This window comes from Cornus florida, unplaced genomic scaffold (assembly GCF_030987335.1).
Source record: "Cornus florida cultivar Cherokee Brave unplaced genomic scaffold, ASM3098733v1 CherokeeBrave_3.0.0_Hap2_Chr07, whole genome shotgun sequence".
Classification (NCBI taxonomy): domain Eukaryota; kingdom Viridiplantae; phylum Streptophyta; class Magnoliopsida; order Cornales; family Cornaceae; genus Cornus; species Cornus florida.
The window spans coordinates 27,253,579-27,275,153 of NW_026775577.1; the positions used below are offsets into that span (position 1 = coordinate 27,253,579).

At 36.6% G+C, this 21,575-nt stretch overlaps 1 protein-coding gene across 1 annotated transcript; it reads left to right on the forward strand.

Annotated features, from left to right (window-relative positions):
* The first annotated feature begins 4,040 nt into the window (after nucleotides 1-4,040).
* Nucleotides 4,041-4,463, forward strand: LOC132316491 (precursor of CEP9-like). Its single transcript, XM_059814962.1, has one exon. It carries the CDS (start codon nucleotides 4,041-4,043, stop codon nucleotides 4,461-4,463), a length of 423 nt encoding a protein of 140 aa, XP_059670945.1.
* The last annotated feature ends 17,112 nt before the right edge of the window (nucleotides 4,464-21,575 follow it).

Genomic DNA, 21,575 nt, shown 5'->3' on the forward strand with positions numbered 1-21,575 from the left:
GTATGGTTTAATGCACCGGTATGGGACGGTGGCATTTTAGGGACGGATTAACCAAAGAAGTTAAGTCCTACCTATATATTTATAAGGGAACGGATTAACCATAGAGTTAAGTCCTACTTATTCGTGTCAGGTCAACGGAATAGTTGGATGGCATGCCATTGAAATAATATGGTTGGATAGTTTACTTTTATGTTTGGATATAATGGATTATATAGTTATGTGCCACGATATGAGCTTGAGTCTTAGGATCAGTGGTTAGGATGGAGGCGTATATTGCCGATTAAGATGGGTAGCTGGATTTAAGGATGTGTGGGCTCTGGTAGAAGGACTCGTGACCACCTTTGTGTGCGTTTTACATGAGATACCCACTATCCGGTTGAGACTGCTTTAGTCCAGTGAGAGTCTCTAGTGTGTATTTATATTTATCAATTATATAAATATGGAATTAGCTAATTACGAGATGTGTCTGCTAGTTATGAATATGTGTGGAAGGGTTAATTTCCACACGGATAAAAGGAATAATGAAATTTGAAATTAAATAATCAAAGTTTTTATTTCATGGATTCGTGAATTCCGAGGACGGAATTCCTTTTGTTAGGGGGGAAGAATGTAATACCCCGATATTTTTAAAGGATTAATTAATTAGGACTAATTACTTTATTTTATTCTTCAATGATTTATTTTATTTTATTGAGTGCTAGATTAATTATCTTATTTTAATTAAGTTATATTTCGTGATTATGTATGATGATTGATTGTTTGTGTGGTTGATTATTGATTGAATTATTAGTGTGTTGATTTTATTGGTATTGTGTGACTTAGTTGTAAATTCTTGTTTGTTTATGTACTTCATGTAATTAGTTATTTTAATTTCAGTATTTAATTAATTATCTTATTTATTTAAATTAATTGGATTGGGTTTAAGGAAAGTTGGACCAAAAGACGTGGTCTTGGGCTTGTATGAAACCTTATTAGGATAATTAATGAAGGCCCGTGGTTATTTAATTATTTAAATGATCACTTTTTGTATTAATTATAAATAAATATATATATATATATATATATATATATATATATATAATTAATTAATAGTTGTTATGGAATATATATGTAGATATATATTTATTGATATATATATGTATATATGATTTAATTAACTAATGGGTTAATTATGGAAGGAATATATATTTATATATGTAATATAATATATGTTTATAGATATAAATTATTTAAAGGTTATAATTTTAATTCATAATACAAGTTGGAATAGGATTTGGAATTTAATGTGTATAAAAATACACATAAAGCTTTAGGGTTAAAGGTTTTACACGTTAGAAAAATAAAATAGACAGAGAGAGAGGAAGAAGAAGGGCTGACAATGAGGAGGTCGGATCTGAAAAGGAGGACGTCGGAATTGGAAGAGATAATTAAAGCTTGAAGCGTCGGTTTCGTTTCGAAACCTTCAGGCGAGTTCTTCTCTAACTTTCCTCTTAGAACTCATAAGGATTTCATGTTAAGTATCAAAATTTAAGGTTAAATTTATTGATTAAATGATGGTTAGAACGGAATATTTAAAATATGAATTATTATATTTTATTTTTTGGAATTTTGGATTTTTATTGTTGTATATATGTGTTGTATATTTTGTTTACATCAATCAATAGGCTAGATCTAGACCCAAGAGGGTTAATTAGTGTTTCTAGAATTTATGGGAATTTTCTGTAATTTTTTGGAATTTTTCTGGTATTTTTCTATTTTTAAAAGGAATTTATTAGATTTATTTTCTTTATTTATTTGAAATATATATATATACCCTATTTATATATTTTATATATACGGCTTATGTATCGGCGTATGAACAAGGTATCATAATCCTATGTGGCGCGGCATACAGTAAGTTGGTGGGTAAACTGATCTGGGCCATTGAGTTGGAGTTGATGATTGGAGGATGATTTGGTGTGTTGCGGTTCCATAGAGACTCAGTGCACCACATAAAGGGATCCTAGATTAGATCTGATCAAAGGAATAGGATCTGGTGCGGTGCGCACCATCAGAGTTGATGCACCAGTGAATCATAGTACGCCACGTGTCATACTTTAATCCAGTGCGGTTGCGCTCACAGTAACCATTGAGCTCAACATATTATTATTCCTGTTTTGTTATTCGAAATTTAAACAGTCATAACTTAATCATTTTAAATCGAAATTGGGTCATTCTTGAGCTCAAATTCAAGGATTTTTCGTCCTCTTTCCAATGGTACCAATTTCATTATCAGATTCTCATCCTAATAAGAGATATTTACGTTTTAGTGAGACGGTGTCGGAAAACTATTTAAACCGGTATGGAGTATTTAGGGGAAACTATTTCTGACATATTTAGTAGCATTAATTTGTGTAAATATAATAAATTAATAATTTATTATGGAGGGAAGTGTGTGTGGGTATATATATATATATATATATATATATTTATATATGCGTATATATAGTTTAATTCGTTTATGAGTTGTATAGAAGGATGAATATATGTATATATATATATATACATATATGTATATTGATTTTTAAAAAATTAAGGATTATTAAGGAAGGTGTTAAACACACATATATATATTAAATAATATATGTATAGGTATATATATAAATATATATCATTTAAAATGATTAATATTATCATTCTTATTTGTTGTATCTTGATAGGTTGATTATTAAATCAATAATATGCGTATAATATGCATGAGATAGTTATGTATGATTTAGCGTATTGTTAAGTTTCAAGTGATTCATGGTTAAGATGTAGGCATGGATGAATTGCCAAAGGATTAAAAATATTACATAAATATTTGTATGAATATAATACATACATGGGACGCATGGATGAATTGCTAATTAAATGTATGAATAAATATACCTGTGGAGGCATGGTTGAATTGCCAATGTATAAATATACATACACGGAGGCATGGTTGAATTGCCAATGTATAAATAAATATACTTATGGAGGCATGGTTGAATTGCCAATATATAAATAAAAATATTTACAATGGCATGGTTGATTTGCCAAAGCATAATTACGTTATTATGTGTTAGATGATTAAAATATCATCTATGGTTGTTGTATGTATGGATTGGATTAGGGTTAGATATTCTTAAATGAGAATAGTTTAGTACTTACTGGTTAGTGTATTATTTTACATTAGTAAAATAATATTGGGGAAGACGTGGATGATTTGTCAAAACTTGGATTTTGGATATGTGATTTAAACAATTAAAATCATTATCGGGTTGGGATTAAATAGAGTATTTCTTTTATTATAATTTGTTGTTTAAATGATTAAACAACTGACTAGGATGGGATTAAGGTCAAAGGAGTTTTTATAAAATGAAATGGTAGATTGGTCTAGGTATGAATATTATTTTAATAATTATTTAATAGGTATGGAAATTTAATAAACCTATTAATGGATGTGATTAGTATAGTATATATAATTATATATAGACATGTATATCGTGCTTTATTAAAGCTAAAACTTTATTAGGTTTGGTTTTGATCAGAGATGATCTGCTTATTGGTTTTCAGAGGCCTGGTAGAGTGAACTTGCTCGTAGGGTTTAACCCACGATTTATTTTTCAGGTTATTAGAGGTTCCAGTCTCGAGGTTGAGGATCCGCAGCTGGGAGACTGTCATTCGTCTATTCATCTTGTGTACTTTTAAATAGTATTGGATTATTGGATAATGTTTTAAGGGGTCCTTGAGTTATGGGATTTCCGAATTGTAATTGTTGGAGAATCATTAAGTAATATTTATTTATTAGTTTTCTTCAGCGGTTTATTTATTCTTTATTATTCATCTTTGTATTCTGTGCTTGTTAAATACTTAAATTGTTTTGATATCCCTTGATTTTGTGCGCGGACTTGATCAATCCGTGTTCCAAAATTAGGGGGTATCACAATAACCAACCATTCTACGCCATTGCTTTTCTTCTTGCACTATTTACGTGCAACGATATTCTATTTACTGAGGGAAGGCAACTTAAATCAATGAAGAAACAGGAGAATAATTTCATTCATGATGAAAGGGAAATGGTAAATCATGGCAACCAAGCTATCAACTTACACCAAAATTCTGTAGGTCATGAAAATGACATTCGAGCCCCATATGCAGGTCAAGCTCCTACTGTTGACCATTCTGCCTCAGGCAAGAAAGAAAGCTTTTCACCCAGGACATCTAATCGTAGCCTTGGATTTGGTGATTCAGTTGCGGTATATAAGGATGATTTTCGACCTACATCATCAGGTAGCAGCCCCGGTGTTGGTCATAAATACAAAGATGATATTGAACCAATTTTACGTAACGTTCCTGGTGTCACCTATTCTTTTGCAGAAAACTCGGACGATTTCCGACCCACGAACCCAGGTGGCAGCCCCGGCGCTGGACATAAATGTGCAGAGCCAAATGCATAGACATGTCCAGAAAAACACAAGTTTGTTGCACCTTTTATGTACTGTAAATTCCCTGTGGTAGGTTCAAAGGTTGCTGAGGCATCCGTATGTTAACTTTCATTAGATTTATAAAGTAAACTCTCTTTATGAGAGTTATGTGTTGTATTGTAAGTAAATAAAGTACCCACAAGTGGTCATTGCAAGCTTAGCTTGTTGTGTGTAATAATATTTTTTGCATGCCTTTCTTTATGTGTGTTCAAAGTTATATATATGAGAGAGAGAGAAGTTTCAGACTTGTATATATTCATCATCCTCAAACCTAATAAAGAGTACAAGGCTTATATAAAGAGTACAAGTCTTACTTAACTACACAAGGGCCCCTATCAACTTTCTGTAATTACATAATGGCCCAACACTTATATATATATATATATATATATATATAACATTCAAACACTCCCCCTCAAGCCGGAGAATATATATCAATAATTCCAGCTTGGAACAGATAGTTCTTAACCGGTTATGACCCAATGCTTTGGTAAACATATCAGCTAATTGATCTTCAGACTTCACAAATGGAGTAGAGATGCTCCCACTTAATATTTTTTCTCGAATGAAGTGACAATCAACTTCAATATGTTTGGTCCTCTCATGAAACACAGGATTTGATGCAATGTGAACTGCTGCTTGATTATCACAGAACAATGGAATAGGAGCCTCAACTATCAACCCAAGTTCTTTTAGAAAATGTTGTATCCATGTCAACTCACTAGTGGTATGGGCCATTGCCCTATATTCAGCTTCAGCACTAGATCGAGCTACCACCGTCTGCTTTTTACTTCGCCATGTAACAAGATTTCCTCCTACAAATGTGCAATAGCCTGTAGTAGATCTCCTATCTAAAGGAGAACTAACCCAGTCAGCATCTGTAAAACCTTCCACCCTGAGATGGCCATTTGATTTATATAGTAACCCTAAACCTGGAGCTTTCTTGAGATATCGTATAATCCGAAGAACAACAATCCAATGTGGCATTCTAGGAACTCCCATGAACTGACTGCATATGAAATATCAGGTCGAGTGATAGTAAGATAAATTAATTTCCCAACAAGGCGACAAAACCTGTCCGGGTCATTAAATAGATCACCCTCATCAGATACAAGTTTTGTATTTGAATCCATAGGAGTATCAACCGGACGACCACCCAACATACCTGTTTCTTCTAATAAATCCAACACATATTTGCGTTGGGATAAACTTATACCCTTCTTGGATCTAGTAACTTCAATGCTAAAGAAATACCTAAGTTTACCCAAGTCTTTAGTATGGAATTAATATTGCAGAAACAACTTCAACTTAGCAATGTCTTCAGAATCATCACCTATGATCACAATATCATCTACATACACCACAAGAAATATGAAGCCAGCTTTAGTGCGCTGGTGAAACACCGAATGGTTTGTCTGACATCTCGTAAGACCAAATTTTAACGCCACCTCAGAGAATTTTCCAAACCAAGCCCGTGGAGATTGTTTCAATCCATACAGAGCCTTTTTAAGGCGACAAACAGTGTGAAGATACTCCCCCTGAGCAACAAACCCAGGTGGTTGCTCATATAAACCTCTTCTGCTAAGTCACCATGCAAAAAGGTATTTTTAACGTCTAACTGAAACAGAGGCCAATATCTATTAGCAGCAAGAGAAATCAAAACACGAATAGAAGAAATCTTAGCAACGGGAGAAAATGTCTCGTCATAGTCAATACCATAAGTTTGGGTATAACCTTCGGCAACAAGACGTGCTTTTAAACGATCAACAGACCCATCTGGAAGATACTTCACAGTATATACCCAGCGACAACCAACAGGTTTGACATCCGGAGGTAATGGAACAAGATCCCACGTGCCATTCTTATGCAAATCATCTATTTCATCTTGCATTGCTGTCCTCCAGCCCAAATCAGACAACGCATCCTGCACAGTCTTAGGAACGAATGTAGTAGACAACTTAGAGGAAAAACAGGAGAATAATGGCGAAAAGGAATTATAAGAGACATAATGAGCAATGGGATGGTTAGTAACACATGAGCGAGGAGCTTTACGAAGTGCAATAGGCAAGGAATCAGACACAGTGGAAGGCGCCGGATCCAAAGACTCTGAAGACGATGGAGGAGGCACGACAACAGATGGCTTTGGTTTTCGAGTGTACACCTGTAACGGGGTAGATGAAGGAACAAGAGATCGAGGTTGAAGAAAGAGTGAGGGAAGAGGAACGGCAGAAGGAGGCAACTCAAGAGTGATATCAAGAAATGAATCAGTATCTGAAAAATATGGGATGGACTCAGAAAACGTTACATCTGCGCTAATAAAGTACCGTTGAGAAACAGGACTATAGCAACGATAACCTTTAAGAGATCGAGAGTACACACTTTGTGGCACGTGGGTCTAATTTATCAAAACCAGGACTAAGATTGTGGACATAACATACACATCCAAAAACCCTAGGAGGAAGAGAAAACAAGGGAGAATCAGGAAATAAAATAGAATGTGGAGATTTGCCATCTAATACAGATGACGGCATACGGTTAATAAGATGACAGGCAGTAAGAACAGCATCACCCCAAAACCGTTTAGGCATACGCATATGAAACAAAAGAGCACGAGTTACTTCTAAGAGATGTCGATTCTTACGTTCTGCAACTCCATTTTGTTATGGAGTATAAACATATGAATTTTGATGAATAATTCCTTTATCGCTAAGATATATATCAAATGGAGTTGAAGAATATTCCTTAGCATTATCAAAACGTAGAATACGAATTGGACATCCAAACTGAGTTTTGATTTCTTTGCGAAATTTTTGAAAAATTAAAAATAACTCAGAACGATCTTTCATTAAAAACAACCAAGTCAGGCGAGAATAATCATCCACAAATGTCACAAAATAATGAAATTTATTGACTGAAGAATGTTTTATTGGACCCCATACATCTGAATGAACCAAATGAAAAGGACTAGAGACACGATTATTAACCCTAGACTTGAAAGACACGCGATGGTGCTTACTAAGTTGACAAACTTCACATGACAAGAATTTCAAATGAAGACTAGGAACTTGATGCTTCAAAACTTGAAGTGACGAGTGACTAAGGCGACAATGCCACTGGAATGGAGATAGAGAAGACTGAAGAGCCACAGGAGAAGGTTCGAAATCAAAATAATATAAGCCACCAGCTTCATGCCCCGTACCAATCATCTTCTTCGTCTTGAGATCCTGAAACACACAAGAAGTAGGATCAAATGTAACAGAGCACTGGAGAGATTTAGTAAGCAACTGATAGACATTAAATTAAAGGGAAACTGCGGAACATGTAAAACAGACGAGAGAGACAATGAATCACTAAGTTGAGTTGTCCCCAAACCTGAAACCTGAGTGGATGAACCATTAGCAAGAGTAACACTTTGAGAAGGATGTACAGAATGAAAATCAGATAGAAGAGAAGAACATCCGGTCATATGATCAGATGCTCCAATTTCTATGATCCAAGGACTATGAGTGGAAGACAATAGACATGTGTATGCAGTACCTGACTGGGCAAAAGTAGCCGTGGAAGATGAATTAGATGCTTGCTTATAAGACAAAAACTGAGTATACTCATCCCGTGGAACAGGAACTGTACCTGATTCAGCTACGTTGTGCAATCCAAAAGCAACATCATTCGGAGAAGAGGAAACTTGATTGGCATAACTAGATGGTTTCCCATGAAGATCCCAACAAAAGTTCACAGTATGATTAGAAAGACCACAATGGGTACACTTTCTGGATTCCCTGCCACGGCCACATCCTCTACGTGAATCACGACCACCACGTGTGGAGCGTCCCCCACGACCTCCACGGTAAGTATTATGTTCACCCTTTGAAACCACTAATGCTGAACGCTCACCACTCTATCCAGTATTCAAATTTGAGGTATCACTTACAAGTGTAGCATGCTAAAGTCTAGAAAACACCTCAGCAAGAGATGGAAGTGTTGGACTGCTTATAATCTGTGAACGAAAAGGCTCATATGTTGATGATAAACCAGTAAGAAAACGGACAACATTAAAGTCCGCACGCTGTTGTTGCATACTGCGAACATCACCTGTAATGGGTTGATACATATTCAGCTCTTCACAGACTCCTATAACTTTGGAATAATACTCTTCTATACTTTGAGTACCTTGTTCAAGATTGAAGTACTGCTTACAGAGCTTATAAACACGAGTGATATTACCTGTCCCAGAATACAATTGCTGCAATCTGTCCTATATCTCCTTGACTATATCCAAATAAAGTAGAGTTGAACTAATTTGGGGTTCAATACTGTTTATCATCATAGAGATGATCTGAGTATCTTCCTTTTTCCATGCATCAAAGGAGGCATCAATTGCCTTGGGTTTCTCTTTAGTTAAATGAGAACCAAGACTTCTGCCTTTGAGGAAAATGGTAACAGATTTAGCCCACAATATGTAATTCTTCCCATTGAGTTTAACTGAAGTCATGGGAGAATTAAGACTGTTCGTGGGTGAAAGTAAATCTGAACTAGATGCCATGTTGAATCCAGCAAAACAAAGAGGAAAAAAAAAAAAAAAAACAGATTCTGTATTCTGGCCGAACCTGGAAAACGGGTCGGATCTGGAGCCAGGTCAGATCTGGGATCGAGTCGAGTCTGGTCAACGGACCTGGTCAAACGGGTTGGACTGACCTGGGCTATCCAAATTTAGCAAACCAGGGTTGAAGTAGCTATAACCGTGTAGCCAAACAGAGGTCTTCTTCTTCACACCTTCATAGACGCCAGGGAATAACGCGGCGGCGACGACGGCGACCCAATCACAAGTAATGGCCGAATCAATAAGTAGCGATCGCTACAACTTCCGGCCAACAGAGATGAACCTCACCTCTGTGAATCAAGATTGCAAAGGTCAGCGAGCTCGCTGGCAACCAAAGAGAAGCTGCCGGTGACGACGAACACGACAGAGACAACGACGAACAACTCCCAGATCTGACGACGTTGCAGATCTGACGACGATGAACAAGCCGCTACTGATGACGACAAACAAGGAACCGACGGTAGAGATCACCAACACCACAATAAGAACCCAATTATAGATTCTCACACCCATAATCGTATGCTTTGATACCATGTTATATATATGAGAGAGAGAGAGAAGTTTCAGACTTGTATATATTCATCATCCTCAAACCTAATAAAGTGTACAAGGCTTATATAAAGAGTACAAGTCTTACTTAACTACACAGGGGCCCTATCAACTTTATGTAATTACATAATGGCCCAACCCTTATATATATATATATATATAGAACATTCTAACAATATGTATGTGTATGTATATATAGTTTGTGTGCATGTTTACGTGCAAAACATAATTGTCAGTCACCATCAAAATATAAGTGAACAAAAGGTTAAGCAAGATAAATGATGTATTGTGGAAAACATCAAATCTACTTCAGAAAGCCAAGAAATGTCTAATTACTTTCTGTTAAATCTGTGCACTCCACAGTGATAATAAGGCAAAACAAGCCAAGATAATTATAGTTCAGTGGTAAATACTTTCTGACTTCAGAAATATATTAACAAAAAAATATAATAATAATAATAATAATAATAATAATAATAATGTGCATTACTAGAAATTGTATAAATCAAAAGGAAAAGTTGAAGATCCATCTCAAATTACACGAGTAATTACTTTCTTCTTCTTCCTTTTTTCCATCTAGGGAGAAATTTAAATTTTTTCATTAATTCCATGAATATTCCCATCATATCATTTGGAAGAGGAGCAACAGCTCTTAACAAATTATAACTACTACACAAACAAATCCCCAAGTTAAAGAAATGATTGGAGCTCAATCAATTCCATGTCATGAGTGGATCAAGTTACCAGCAATATTGACCTATACAACCACAGAAGGTAATGACCATTTAATTAGAATCTTTGTTTCGATCAAAAATTGATTCGTTTAATTATTGTGTTCTAGTGATGAGAATATGCCTCAAAGCCATGCCCATTAGTTATTTTGAAGATTTTATTAAATTAAACATGGGCATAAGTTTATAGTACCCTAACAGACCTGGGATCTAAAGCATCACATTATCATAACTAAAGTATGAGGCGAGGCTACACTCTCTTCTTCCTTTTCTCCTCTTCATCTCAAGCAATGAAATCCAACAATCAAAAATCAAAGTGCTATAAATTTATTCAATCTTCAATCCCTCTTCATATGATATTCTTTTTTCTTTCCATTTTTTCCTCTCTTTTTGTGTGTTTTCATCTCAAGCAATGAAATCCAACAATCAAAAATCAAAGTGCTATATATTTATTCAATCTTCAATGCCACTTCATATGATTTCTCTCTCTCTCTCTCTCTCTGTTTTTAATTTTACCTTCCAAAATTTAGATCTGAATTACATAGTTGTGGATTTTGTTTTTTTTAATTTTTCTCCCTTTCTTCTTTTTCTTTTCTTTATGGTAAAAACCATTTCCCGTGTGTTGTGTTTTGATATTAATACCACATGAATTGAGACATTTGTTTACAGAAGTTCGATCTCCGTGCTTCAGTCTATTTTTATAGGGTAAAGTGCAAAAAACTCCCCTAAACTTTACTCTCTCTTTCAAGAAACCCCCTTAAACTTCTATTTTAACAGAAAACCCCTAAACTTTCTCTTTTTTTGCGAAAAACACCCAACGACACTGTTCCGGTCGGTTTTGGCGGTAGGACACGCATGTGACCAATGTTATAATTTTAAAATGGCATTTTTGCCCTTATTACTGCTCCAACCTTGAATCCCCAAATTGAAACCCTTAACCCTAACTTCCACTCCATTTGTTTCATTCCACACCAAATCACCATCTATTCCTTGCGTAGGGCTCAGTCTCTGCATCCTAACTTTCGTTTTGTAGGTGAAATTACTGCAATTTACCATGAGCAGGTGAAGCTCTCTGTTGTCAAAGTCTCAATTATATGCCAGAATAATTCTATAACAATTTATATATATATGTACGCATGCAAATATATATATATATATATATATATATATATATATATATATATATATTATGGTCAATACAAACCATTTTGCCGGAAGTCAATTGATTTTTTGCTTATTAGAAGATGAGGATGGCCCAATCATTAATTGTTGGAGGGAAAAAAAAACCCAAAGAACTCCAACAATTTTAGGCTACCAAAAAGATAACAAATAATTGAAAAGCAAAGCTTTTTTTCCCAAATCAACCAATCATCACCTTCAATTGAAAAACAAAGCATTTTTACTTTTTACCCGGACAACACCAACCCGTCATCACCTCCAATTATCCAAACAAAGCATTTTTTGCCCAAATCTTCAAACCCAACAATTGTGGACAACGCAATCATGGCGGCGTCGAATTTCGGTAGCCATGGCTGCAGGGAGAGGAAAAGCAGCAACTACAAAAGTAAAATCCAGAGCTTTAATCCGTCAATGATTTAATTAAGGTTGGTTTTGTGATTAGTTTGATTTGATTCGCCAAATCGGGTCCCAAAAGTTGGCGGTGGTTTGTCTCTGGTGATAGTCGTGAGCTGATCGACGAAGCCAGTCGCCGGAGGTTGGATTTGGTCGTCAGCGATATCATCGGCTGCAGGATAATGAGAGCGTACAGAGATAGAGCGTAGAAAAAGAGAGCGTGTAATCTGTACTAGTGGCGTAAGGATGTGTTTGGTGCTAACATGAGGTAGTCTTAGGTGGTGTTTGGCATTCAACTGATAAAATGAATGGTGGGTGGTGTTTTTTTTTAGTGTTATTGATAGTTGAGATTACCTTTGACACGTCAGAAACATAAGCAATTAAAACACCAAAACGGTGGTGTTCAAATGAAGGGTAATGTTGTAATCTTATATTTCTGATGACTTCCGGCAACGGAGATTTTGAATTTGTCCTAAAACTGCACTTATCAGATAATTGAGGGGGTATTAATTAGTTCAGGGGGATTTTATGAAATTGGTTGATAATTTAAGAAAGTTTATTGCACTTTACCCATTTTTATATTTGGATTTACTTACTCTCTCTCTCTCTCTCTCTCTCTCTATATATATATATAAATATATTTTTTTTTGACCCATGGAGAAATTTGACAAAAGAAACAATACTTGCTTTAGCATGTACATACATGAAGACTAATTTTCTTGAGTATATGGCATGGTTTATGTAGATGCTTATATTTTATAAAAAATCTTCTTCACAAGAGAAATGGAAATTTTTTAATAGAATAGATGGAAAAAATAATTGGGTTAATGTGTCATGCATGGCGACAAATTCTGCACTCAGAAATTGTTCAGTATAATCGCAACTTGGAATTATTCAGGAAAAAAAATCAAGGATTAAGAGAACATTTCAGGAGAACTTTTAAAATAGAAAAATACATATATTAAAAACATGAGATCTACATTTATCTGGAACAATTTAAGGATTTAAAAAATAAATAAATAAATAAATCTTCATAAATATTTGTGATATAAAAAATAATATATATAATTGCTCAAATAAGCATAATAGAAACATATGTTCTTTTGATCAAAAACAGGGACAAATCGAAAAGTTTCAAAACTAGTGACTGCTGTAAAGATGATGTGCTAAGTTGAGGATATAACACGAGACCATGTTAAAGATGACCCAAATTATGGAATGTGATACCATACCGAACAAAACCAAAATGGCAAGACGTGGAATCTGGATCCTCTCCTTTGCACTGGACGGTCCAGAGCACAGAGGAGGGTGGAGATTACTCTTGAGAGAGAGTGGATCCCACTGGCATAGCGAACCCTATTGCCCCTAGGGTGATCTCCACCCTCCCCGGTCATCGTCTAATGCACAAGAGAGGATCCAAATTCCTAATTTCAGACCAGGCATTCACAAGACTAACATGGCTTAGTCCACCAAATAAATAAAAGGAATAAATAATAAAGTAAGATTTATAATTAAAGTAGCCCAGTGGGGAGTGAATACTAAATATTATGCCAAAAAAAAAAAAAAAAACATGCAAATGGGGCAAAGCACAACCCTCACCTCACGTTTAAACAAATTTGGGGCCACTAGCTTAAAAAAAGGCAAACTTTTAACGATGGACAAGAAGAAACCTCTTCAATATATATATATATATCATGAGAGAGAGAATCAAATAGCACATGGTACCCAGCAGCTCTGAATATTTACTTTCTGATTTTAGATTAAAAACAATTTTATGATTATAATTTATTTAATACAAACAAAGAAGGTATTGAATTGCTAAAAAGTAACTTAAATTCAAAACCTAAACCCCAAAACATTGAGTCAAAATTCATAAAGAAGAGAAATATATATATATATATACACACACACACGCACACACACACACAACGGAGAGAGAGATTGTGTGCGCAATCTAAAGATATCAACGAATAATCAGAATCATCATCATCAAAATCATCATCAATACACTGAAATACAATTTACAAATTCAAAACCCTAGCTGAAACAACAAGAACTGATGATTGAAGACGCACCTGTCAATGCAGGTTCTGCAAACACCGTCTCTTACGCACGATAATTCATTTCTCACTACTCCTTCTCCATGATTGGTTCGATTTCAGTCGGAGTCGGCCCCAACAACGATGTCGTTTGGTGAACATACCATTCAACCAACTTATAAGTTATTACTTGTGCTCCTTAGTTGTTTTATTTTTATTTTTATTTTTATTTACTAATAATTTGATAAACAAAATTAATCATATACATTTTTTTTTTTTTTTTAACACCATCATATACATCATTTGCACAAAATATATTTATTAGCTTTTATTATTATTATTATTATTATTATTTTGACATTTCACCTTCTGAAATATAAAAGAGCTTAACCTCTTGAAAAACAGAGAAATTTAAAATTAAAGGATATGATTATGATGTCTGTTTGTCCTTTTTTTTTTTTTTTTTTTTTTTTTTTTTTTTTAATATAATAGAATCCTATTTTGCACTTTCCACTAAAAAAAATATCATTTGATCAAAATCTATTGCAAATCTAATCTAAGTAAAAAATAATGAATATTTAATTTGATAATTTATTATTAGTTCAAATTTGATAATATATTATCTATAAATTTTGATCAATCCGATTCAATAATAATTCAATTTGACTAAAAAAAAAATATTATCATATTTTCTTCCCTCCCTTTGCCTTTTCAAGCTCTTTGTTTATTTTTTTTAACAAAGAGGTAAAAGATCTAATTTTCTTATATATTTTTTTCATATTTTATTTGCCCTAACCTTTTTATCAGTTTTTTTTTTTTTTTTTTCCTAATCATTGTACGCTAAGATTATTATTATTATTTTTATGTTAATTTTTTTATAAATTACACTCTTAATGATCGAGTATTGGACTAAGTAATAACATTCGATGGATCACACCTGCAACACAAGTGTTGTATTGCATACGACGGTTCTCATCACTCACATCCATTCACACGTGTGAGCGATGTGAACCGTCGAATGCAATACAACACAAGTGTGATACTACAGAGGATCCAAACTCAATAATAACAAATCCAATATGAATTCATTTATATTATAACTTAAATTATCAGGTATGGGTAGTCTGCTCCTTGTATTCATTTTTTTTTTTTTTTTTTGTTAAAAAGGTAAGCTTATATATATAAAATTAAAATTGGAATGTACAAACAAAAAGGAGCAGCAACTCCAAGAACAACTCCAGGAACAACATCTCCTTTTGCAACTACAAAGGAAAACAAAAGCATAACATCAAAGACAATATCAACCAAAATAAAAGGCACCCTCTCTAGCCTTCAACCATGGTAGCATTAACCATGAACAATCATCACCATTGCTTAGGATAGGGGCAGAGATGTCCATTAGATGTGGAGCAGCCCTGTCGGAAGAGTGTCTGTAGCTGTAAAGGAGAAGAGATCAGCTTCAATTTTGAACTATTCCTGAGCTTGAGTGATGCAAGTCTGCTTCTTACACACGTCTTAATCTGGGCAATGATGATGTGGGCAGTGGAGGATTGATTCCTGAAAGCTTTGTCATTTCGCTCCATCCAAATGAAGTAGACTGCAGCAGCCCAAAGAAGCTTATGAAGCAAGAATTGTGTTGAAGCCTAGTGTATTGAGCACCAAAGCAGTAAGTCAGTCCAACTGTTTGGCAAAATGTAAAATCCAGCAGTATCTTGGATAAACTTCCAAATGTGTGAAGTGTAGTCACATTTGAAGAAGAGGTGATTAATGGATTCCCGTGCTATATGACAAAGATAACATCTGTTTGTGTAGTGCTTGTAAAGCATTGGTTTTGCATCAAGTGTATATAATCTCCCTCTAGCAGCTAGCCAAAGGATAAGGCTGTGTTTGGGTATGTGGTGTTTAAACCACACCACTTTACACCAAGGAAAGATTAGGGATGGGGGGCTGAAGTAAGCAAGGGTATGTGCCATTGTAAAGACCTTAGTAGAGCTTGGTAACCATTCAATGCAATCTGAATCAACAGAGTGCTGGGGTAATTCATGTAACTGTGAAATGAAGCTTCTTGATTGGAAAAATTTTGGAACTGAATTGAGTTTGGATGGACCCATTGGTGGTTGGAAATTAGGCTATCAACTAGAATATTGTTATCTAGTTGAAGAATTTTCACACCAATGAGACTCAATTGCTGCACAATTGCCCCATTAGGTAGCCAGTAGTCTAACCATAAGCTAGTATCCTTACCAGCCCCAACCCTGTGCCTTATCAGCCCTCTTGCCATGGATCTTAACCCAAGAAGCTTCCTCCAAAAGCCTGAACTCAAACCATTAGTTTTCACTGACCAGAAATTCTTTGTTTTGATGAGGTAGCTAAGTGTCCACTTCACCCACAAACTGTCTTTCTTCGAACAAATATTCCAAATGTGTTTTAAATTGGCTACCTTATTGGCTAATTCCAAGTCAGAAAATCTAAGACCACCATTAGCTTTAGGCCTGCAGATAGCTTGCCACGCTACCTTAGCTCTTTTGTTTTTTATATCCACCACAGTCTAGAAGAATCTTCTGAGAATTTGGTTGATCTGCTTTATGACTATCTTTGGTAAAACAAAGGCTTGGGACCAATAAGCTTGAATTGAATAAAGCATAGCCTTGACAAGGACAGCTTTACCAGCATAGGATAGAAATCTAGAGGTCCAGCTCCCTATCCTTGCAGTAATCTTCTCCACAAGGGTTTGACAGTCCTTTGCTTTGATTGAGGAAGAAGATAGTGGTAACCTTAGGTATGCAACCGGTAGTGAACCAGCTTCAAATTGTAGAAGTTGTAGGATTTCAGCCTTCAATGTATTGTCAACACCACTGAAGAAAACCTTGGACTTTGCTCTGTTAAGTTGCATTCCAGAGATGTTGCAAAACTGATTAAGGGTATCCATTAGAGTCTGAACTGAGGCTGTGTTGGCATGGGAGAACATCAAAATATCATTCGCAAAAATAAGGTTTGAAATTAACAGCTTCTTGCATCTCCAATGATACATGAACCTTGTATTTGACTCAATATGTTTGTTAACATACAAGGTTATGACCTCCATTGCAATGACAAACAACATAGGGGATAAGGGGTCCCCTTGCCTAATACCTGTAATACCCCTAATTTAACAAAGATATTTCTGGAATTTATTTAATTATTTAAATTGTGTTTTTATTTATTTAGTTGTGAATTTGTTGATTTCGTGTGACTTTATTTGTTTTTATTTATTTCGTGGTGGTTTGTGAATTAATTAATTAGTTTTTATTTATTTAGTGGTGGTTTGTGAATTAATTAATTAGTTATTAAATTGTATTTTATTTTTTTCTATTTTTCGTTAATTGAACTTAGGGTTTTGTTTTATTTTTCTTTAGCCGACTTAGTTGCCTGTCTAGTATTAGGACTAGAATTAGGGTAACCTTAATCCTATAAATATATACATTAAGGTTTACCTAGGGTTTTAGAACTTAAACACGTCGGTGGAGGCAGAGAGAGAGAACAGAGGAAGGCTTACAGTAGTCGGAGTTCGCCGGAGAATTTAGGAAGCAACGGTGCAAGGTTTCAAACTGAGACCTAAAGGCAAGTTCTAATCTTCACTCCTTCCCGTTGCCTCGTGTTCTTTGCATGTCTAACACAACTCCAGGGAACTGTTAAGGATTAAAATTAAACTGGATTTCTTGTACCTCTGTTGTTTTAAAACTGTTTGTAGTTGAAACATGTGTATTGTTTGTTTTAATTTCTTCCTTGTGTAACCTCTGTTTAATTCGTGTAAACTGATGAGTAATGATTTTAATTAGTTCTATAACATGTTGGGAAGCACTAGAATTAATTTAGGTTGCAAGTTTGATTTGCTACAACAGTCGATGCTCCGGAATGCTTAAACTGCTCGTATTAAACTTTTGATGCAAAATTCATGTTTTAATTAATTTTAGTAACGAAACAATGAATTTAGTGGATTCTGGTATAAGTTGGAACCTAATTTAAACACTTAGAATTAATTTTGGGTGCGTTTTCGCATGTTGCCTTCTATTCAGGTTGAGACTCCTACTGTAGTCCAGTGAATGTCCCTTAGTATGGATATATATATATATATATATATATATACACACGAGTTATATAGTTATTGTTGAGTTGGTTAGAGTGTATATGCGTATCGAGTCTCTGCTTGGATTGTAGTAGGTTAGAACTTGTTCGTGGGCCTGACCCACTCCTATTTTTCCAGGTGTACGTCAGTTCCAGGCTTGAGCTTGTTCGTGCTGGGCAGAAAAGATCTTCCATTCTACCGACGATGTAGGACTTCTTTCCAGATATTTGATTTGGATTTTATCTTCAGTTTACTTTCATTCAGTTTGGTTTTTAGGGGTCCACTGGAGATGGACTCCCGAGTTGTTAACTTATGGAGGTTTTGGATTATTGGGATTTAAGTATATTTAATATTAAAGGTTTTTATATTTAGTTTTCTTCCAGCTTAAACTTTATTTATCAAATTCATTTTGTCATCTGTGTTCGTATTACATATTAATTGTTGGATATTTCCCTCGGGTTTGAGCTTGGGCCTGATCAACCCGTGTCTCGGATCCGAGGGGTATCATAGTTGGTATCAGAGCACTCTAGGTTCAAGTGTCTCTAGGACGTTTCGTATTAAGACTTCCGCGTAGCGTTTTTTTATATAGAGCTTATGTTTAGGATTCGTTGAATTCTTTTATGGTTCGTTTAAACTCGTACTGATGTCTGTCATTCCATGTTAACAGCATGGTTAACACTGGAAGAGGACAGAACATGAACAGTCGACAGAGGAGAGCGGCACGTAGACAGCAGGAACGTCTACAACGTCGACAAAATGAAGAAGAGCAGCAAATGCCGGGGTTTCAGGAGGAGCAGGAGGAAGTTCAACAGACTCAGGGTCGGGACAGAGATTCAAAGATTCCTCCACATCTCAATGACCTTGTTGCTCGGGCTATAGAGGCTGGGGTAACAGCTGCAGTTCAGAACCAACCACAGGTTCAGCAGGCACCTGTACCAGCACCTGTGGTTCAGACGGATTCTTGGGGAAAGGCAAGGAGCTCTTTCACAAAGGGGAGTCCACCTGTGTTCTCAGGCTCCACCGATGCGAGAGCAGCTCACCAGTGGAAACAAGACATTGAGCGTCATCTTCGTTTGGTTCAGTGCACGGAGGTTCAAAAGCAGATGCTTGCTACTTTCAAGCTAGTTAGGGATGCACTACAGTGGTGGGAGTCAGTTACCACCCCAGAGGAGAGGATGACATTGACTTATGATAAGTTCAGTGCTCGCTTTGACAAGAAATATTTTCCCTATGCAATCAGGGCAGCTATGAAGACCGAGTTTCTAAATTTGCAGCAGGGAAACATGACAGTGGCGGAGTATGAGCAGCAGTTCACACGCTTGTCTCTCTTTGCACCGGATGAGGTGGATACAGAGGAGAAGAAGCGTAACAGTTTTGTCAAGGGACTGATGTGGTCTATCAAGAGAGCTATTACAGGTAGTCCAGCCTATACTACCTATGCTCAGGTGGTAGACGCCGCTCTACAACAGTATCAGTTGACTGTGGACATCAGACAGGCTCGTGGTGAGAAGCGGGGTGATAAAGACTCTGCAAATCAGTCAGCTGAAAAGGGGAATGGCAATGGTCACCGGCAGAATGACAAAGGCAAGTTCCAGGGACAACAGCCTTGGAAGAAGCACAAGGGTGGTTCAGATGCTCATGGGAATGGGGCAACTATTCAGAGGCAACAGAATGGGGGATCACAGGCAGGACAGGGTCAGCCACAGGCTAACCGACAGAGGAGGCCATTTGGTACTTTCCAGGGTAGTTGTTACACTTGTGGAGAGTATGGTCATACCACCAGGCAGTGTCCTAAAGTAGGACAGGGACAGGGACAGTATGTGCAGCAGGGACAGAGGGCACCAGTGCCTCTACCAGCTCCACAGGTTCCACGGATTCAGGGACAGACACATCTGGCTTTACCGGCACCACCGCAGACTCAGGGACAGGCACCACAGTAGTTGCACTATGGCAGGGTGTATAACCCCCAAGCCACAGGATGTTCAGGCACCTCAGACTATTGAGGGTAAGTTTCCTATTCATGGTTTACATGGACGTGTTTTATTTGATACGGGTGCTACACACTCATTTGTAGCTAGGACTTTTGTTGCTTTATCTGGGATGAGGACGAGGGTATGCACTAGACCTCAGGGTATTTCTACACCATTGGGTGATACAGCTATTATACATGAGAGTGATGGGCCTGTGACACTAGATATTGGCAGACTCAGATTTCTAGCCAATCTACTGGTTCTGGACATGCACACTTATGATGTGATACTTGGGATGGATTGGTTGTCTCACTACCATGCTCAAGTTGATTGTTTTGATAGATCTATTATTTTTACCATACCTGGTCAGGATATGTATGTAGTAGCTATGCCACGTTCTAAAGAAGGCGGTAGCACCTATTTGTTCCATGTAGAGGAGGAATATGATGGGGGGATTACTGTGTCATTGGATAACATACCAATTGTACAGGATTTCCCAGATGTATTTCAGGAGATTCCAGGGTTGCCACCTAGTCGCGAGATTGATTTTGTGATAGACTTAGCTCCAGGCACTGCGCCTATTGCTAGGGCACCCTATAGGATGGCACCGGTAGAGATGAGAGAGCTGAGGGATCAGATTCAGCAGTTACTCAGCCAGGGTTTTATTCGTAGGAGTACATCACCTTGGGGAGCACCGGTTTTATTTGTGAAGAAGAAGGATGGTTCACTTCGTCTGTGTATAGATTATAGGGAGTTGAACAAGGTTACGATTCGTAACAAGTATCCTTTGCCCATGATTGATGACTTGTTTGATCAGTTAAGGGGAGCCACATACTTCTCCAAGATTGATCTGCGTTCTGGGTATCATCAGCTGAGGGTTAGGGAGCAGGATGTTCCTAAGACAGCGTTTCTCACGAGATATGGTTCTTATGAGTTTCGTGTTATGCCATTTGGGACGACTAATGCACCTGTAGTGTTCATGGACTTGATGAATAGAGTCTTCCGGGCTTATTTGGATCAGTTTGTTATTGTCTTTATTGATGACATCTTGATCTATTCTCGGTCGGAGGACGATCATGCTAGACATCTTCGCATAGTCTTGCAGACGCTTCGTGAGCACCAGTTATATGCCAAGTTCGAGAAATGTGAATTTTGGCAGCGGGAGGTGAAATTTCTGGGTCACGTGGTGTCAGAAAAGGGGATAGCAGTGGATCCGGCCAAGGTTTCAGCGGTGGTAGAGTGGGGACAGCCTATGTCACCTACAGAGATTCGGAGTTTTCTCGGTCTGGCAGGATATTACAAGCGATTCATCCAGGGGTTCTCCAAGATAGTAGGACCACTCACTCATTACAAGAGTCTGCAGTACTTGTTCACTCAGCGGGAGCTGAATATGAGACAGCGCAGATGGTTAGAGTTTGTAAAAGACTATCATTTTTCTATACAGTACCATCCAGGGAAAGCGAATGTGGTGGCGGATGCACTCAGTCGCCGACCTGTTGGTAGTCTTTCTGCTCTATTC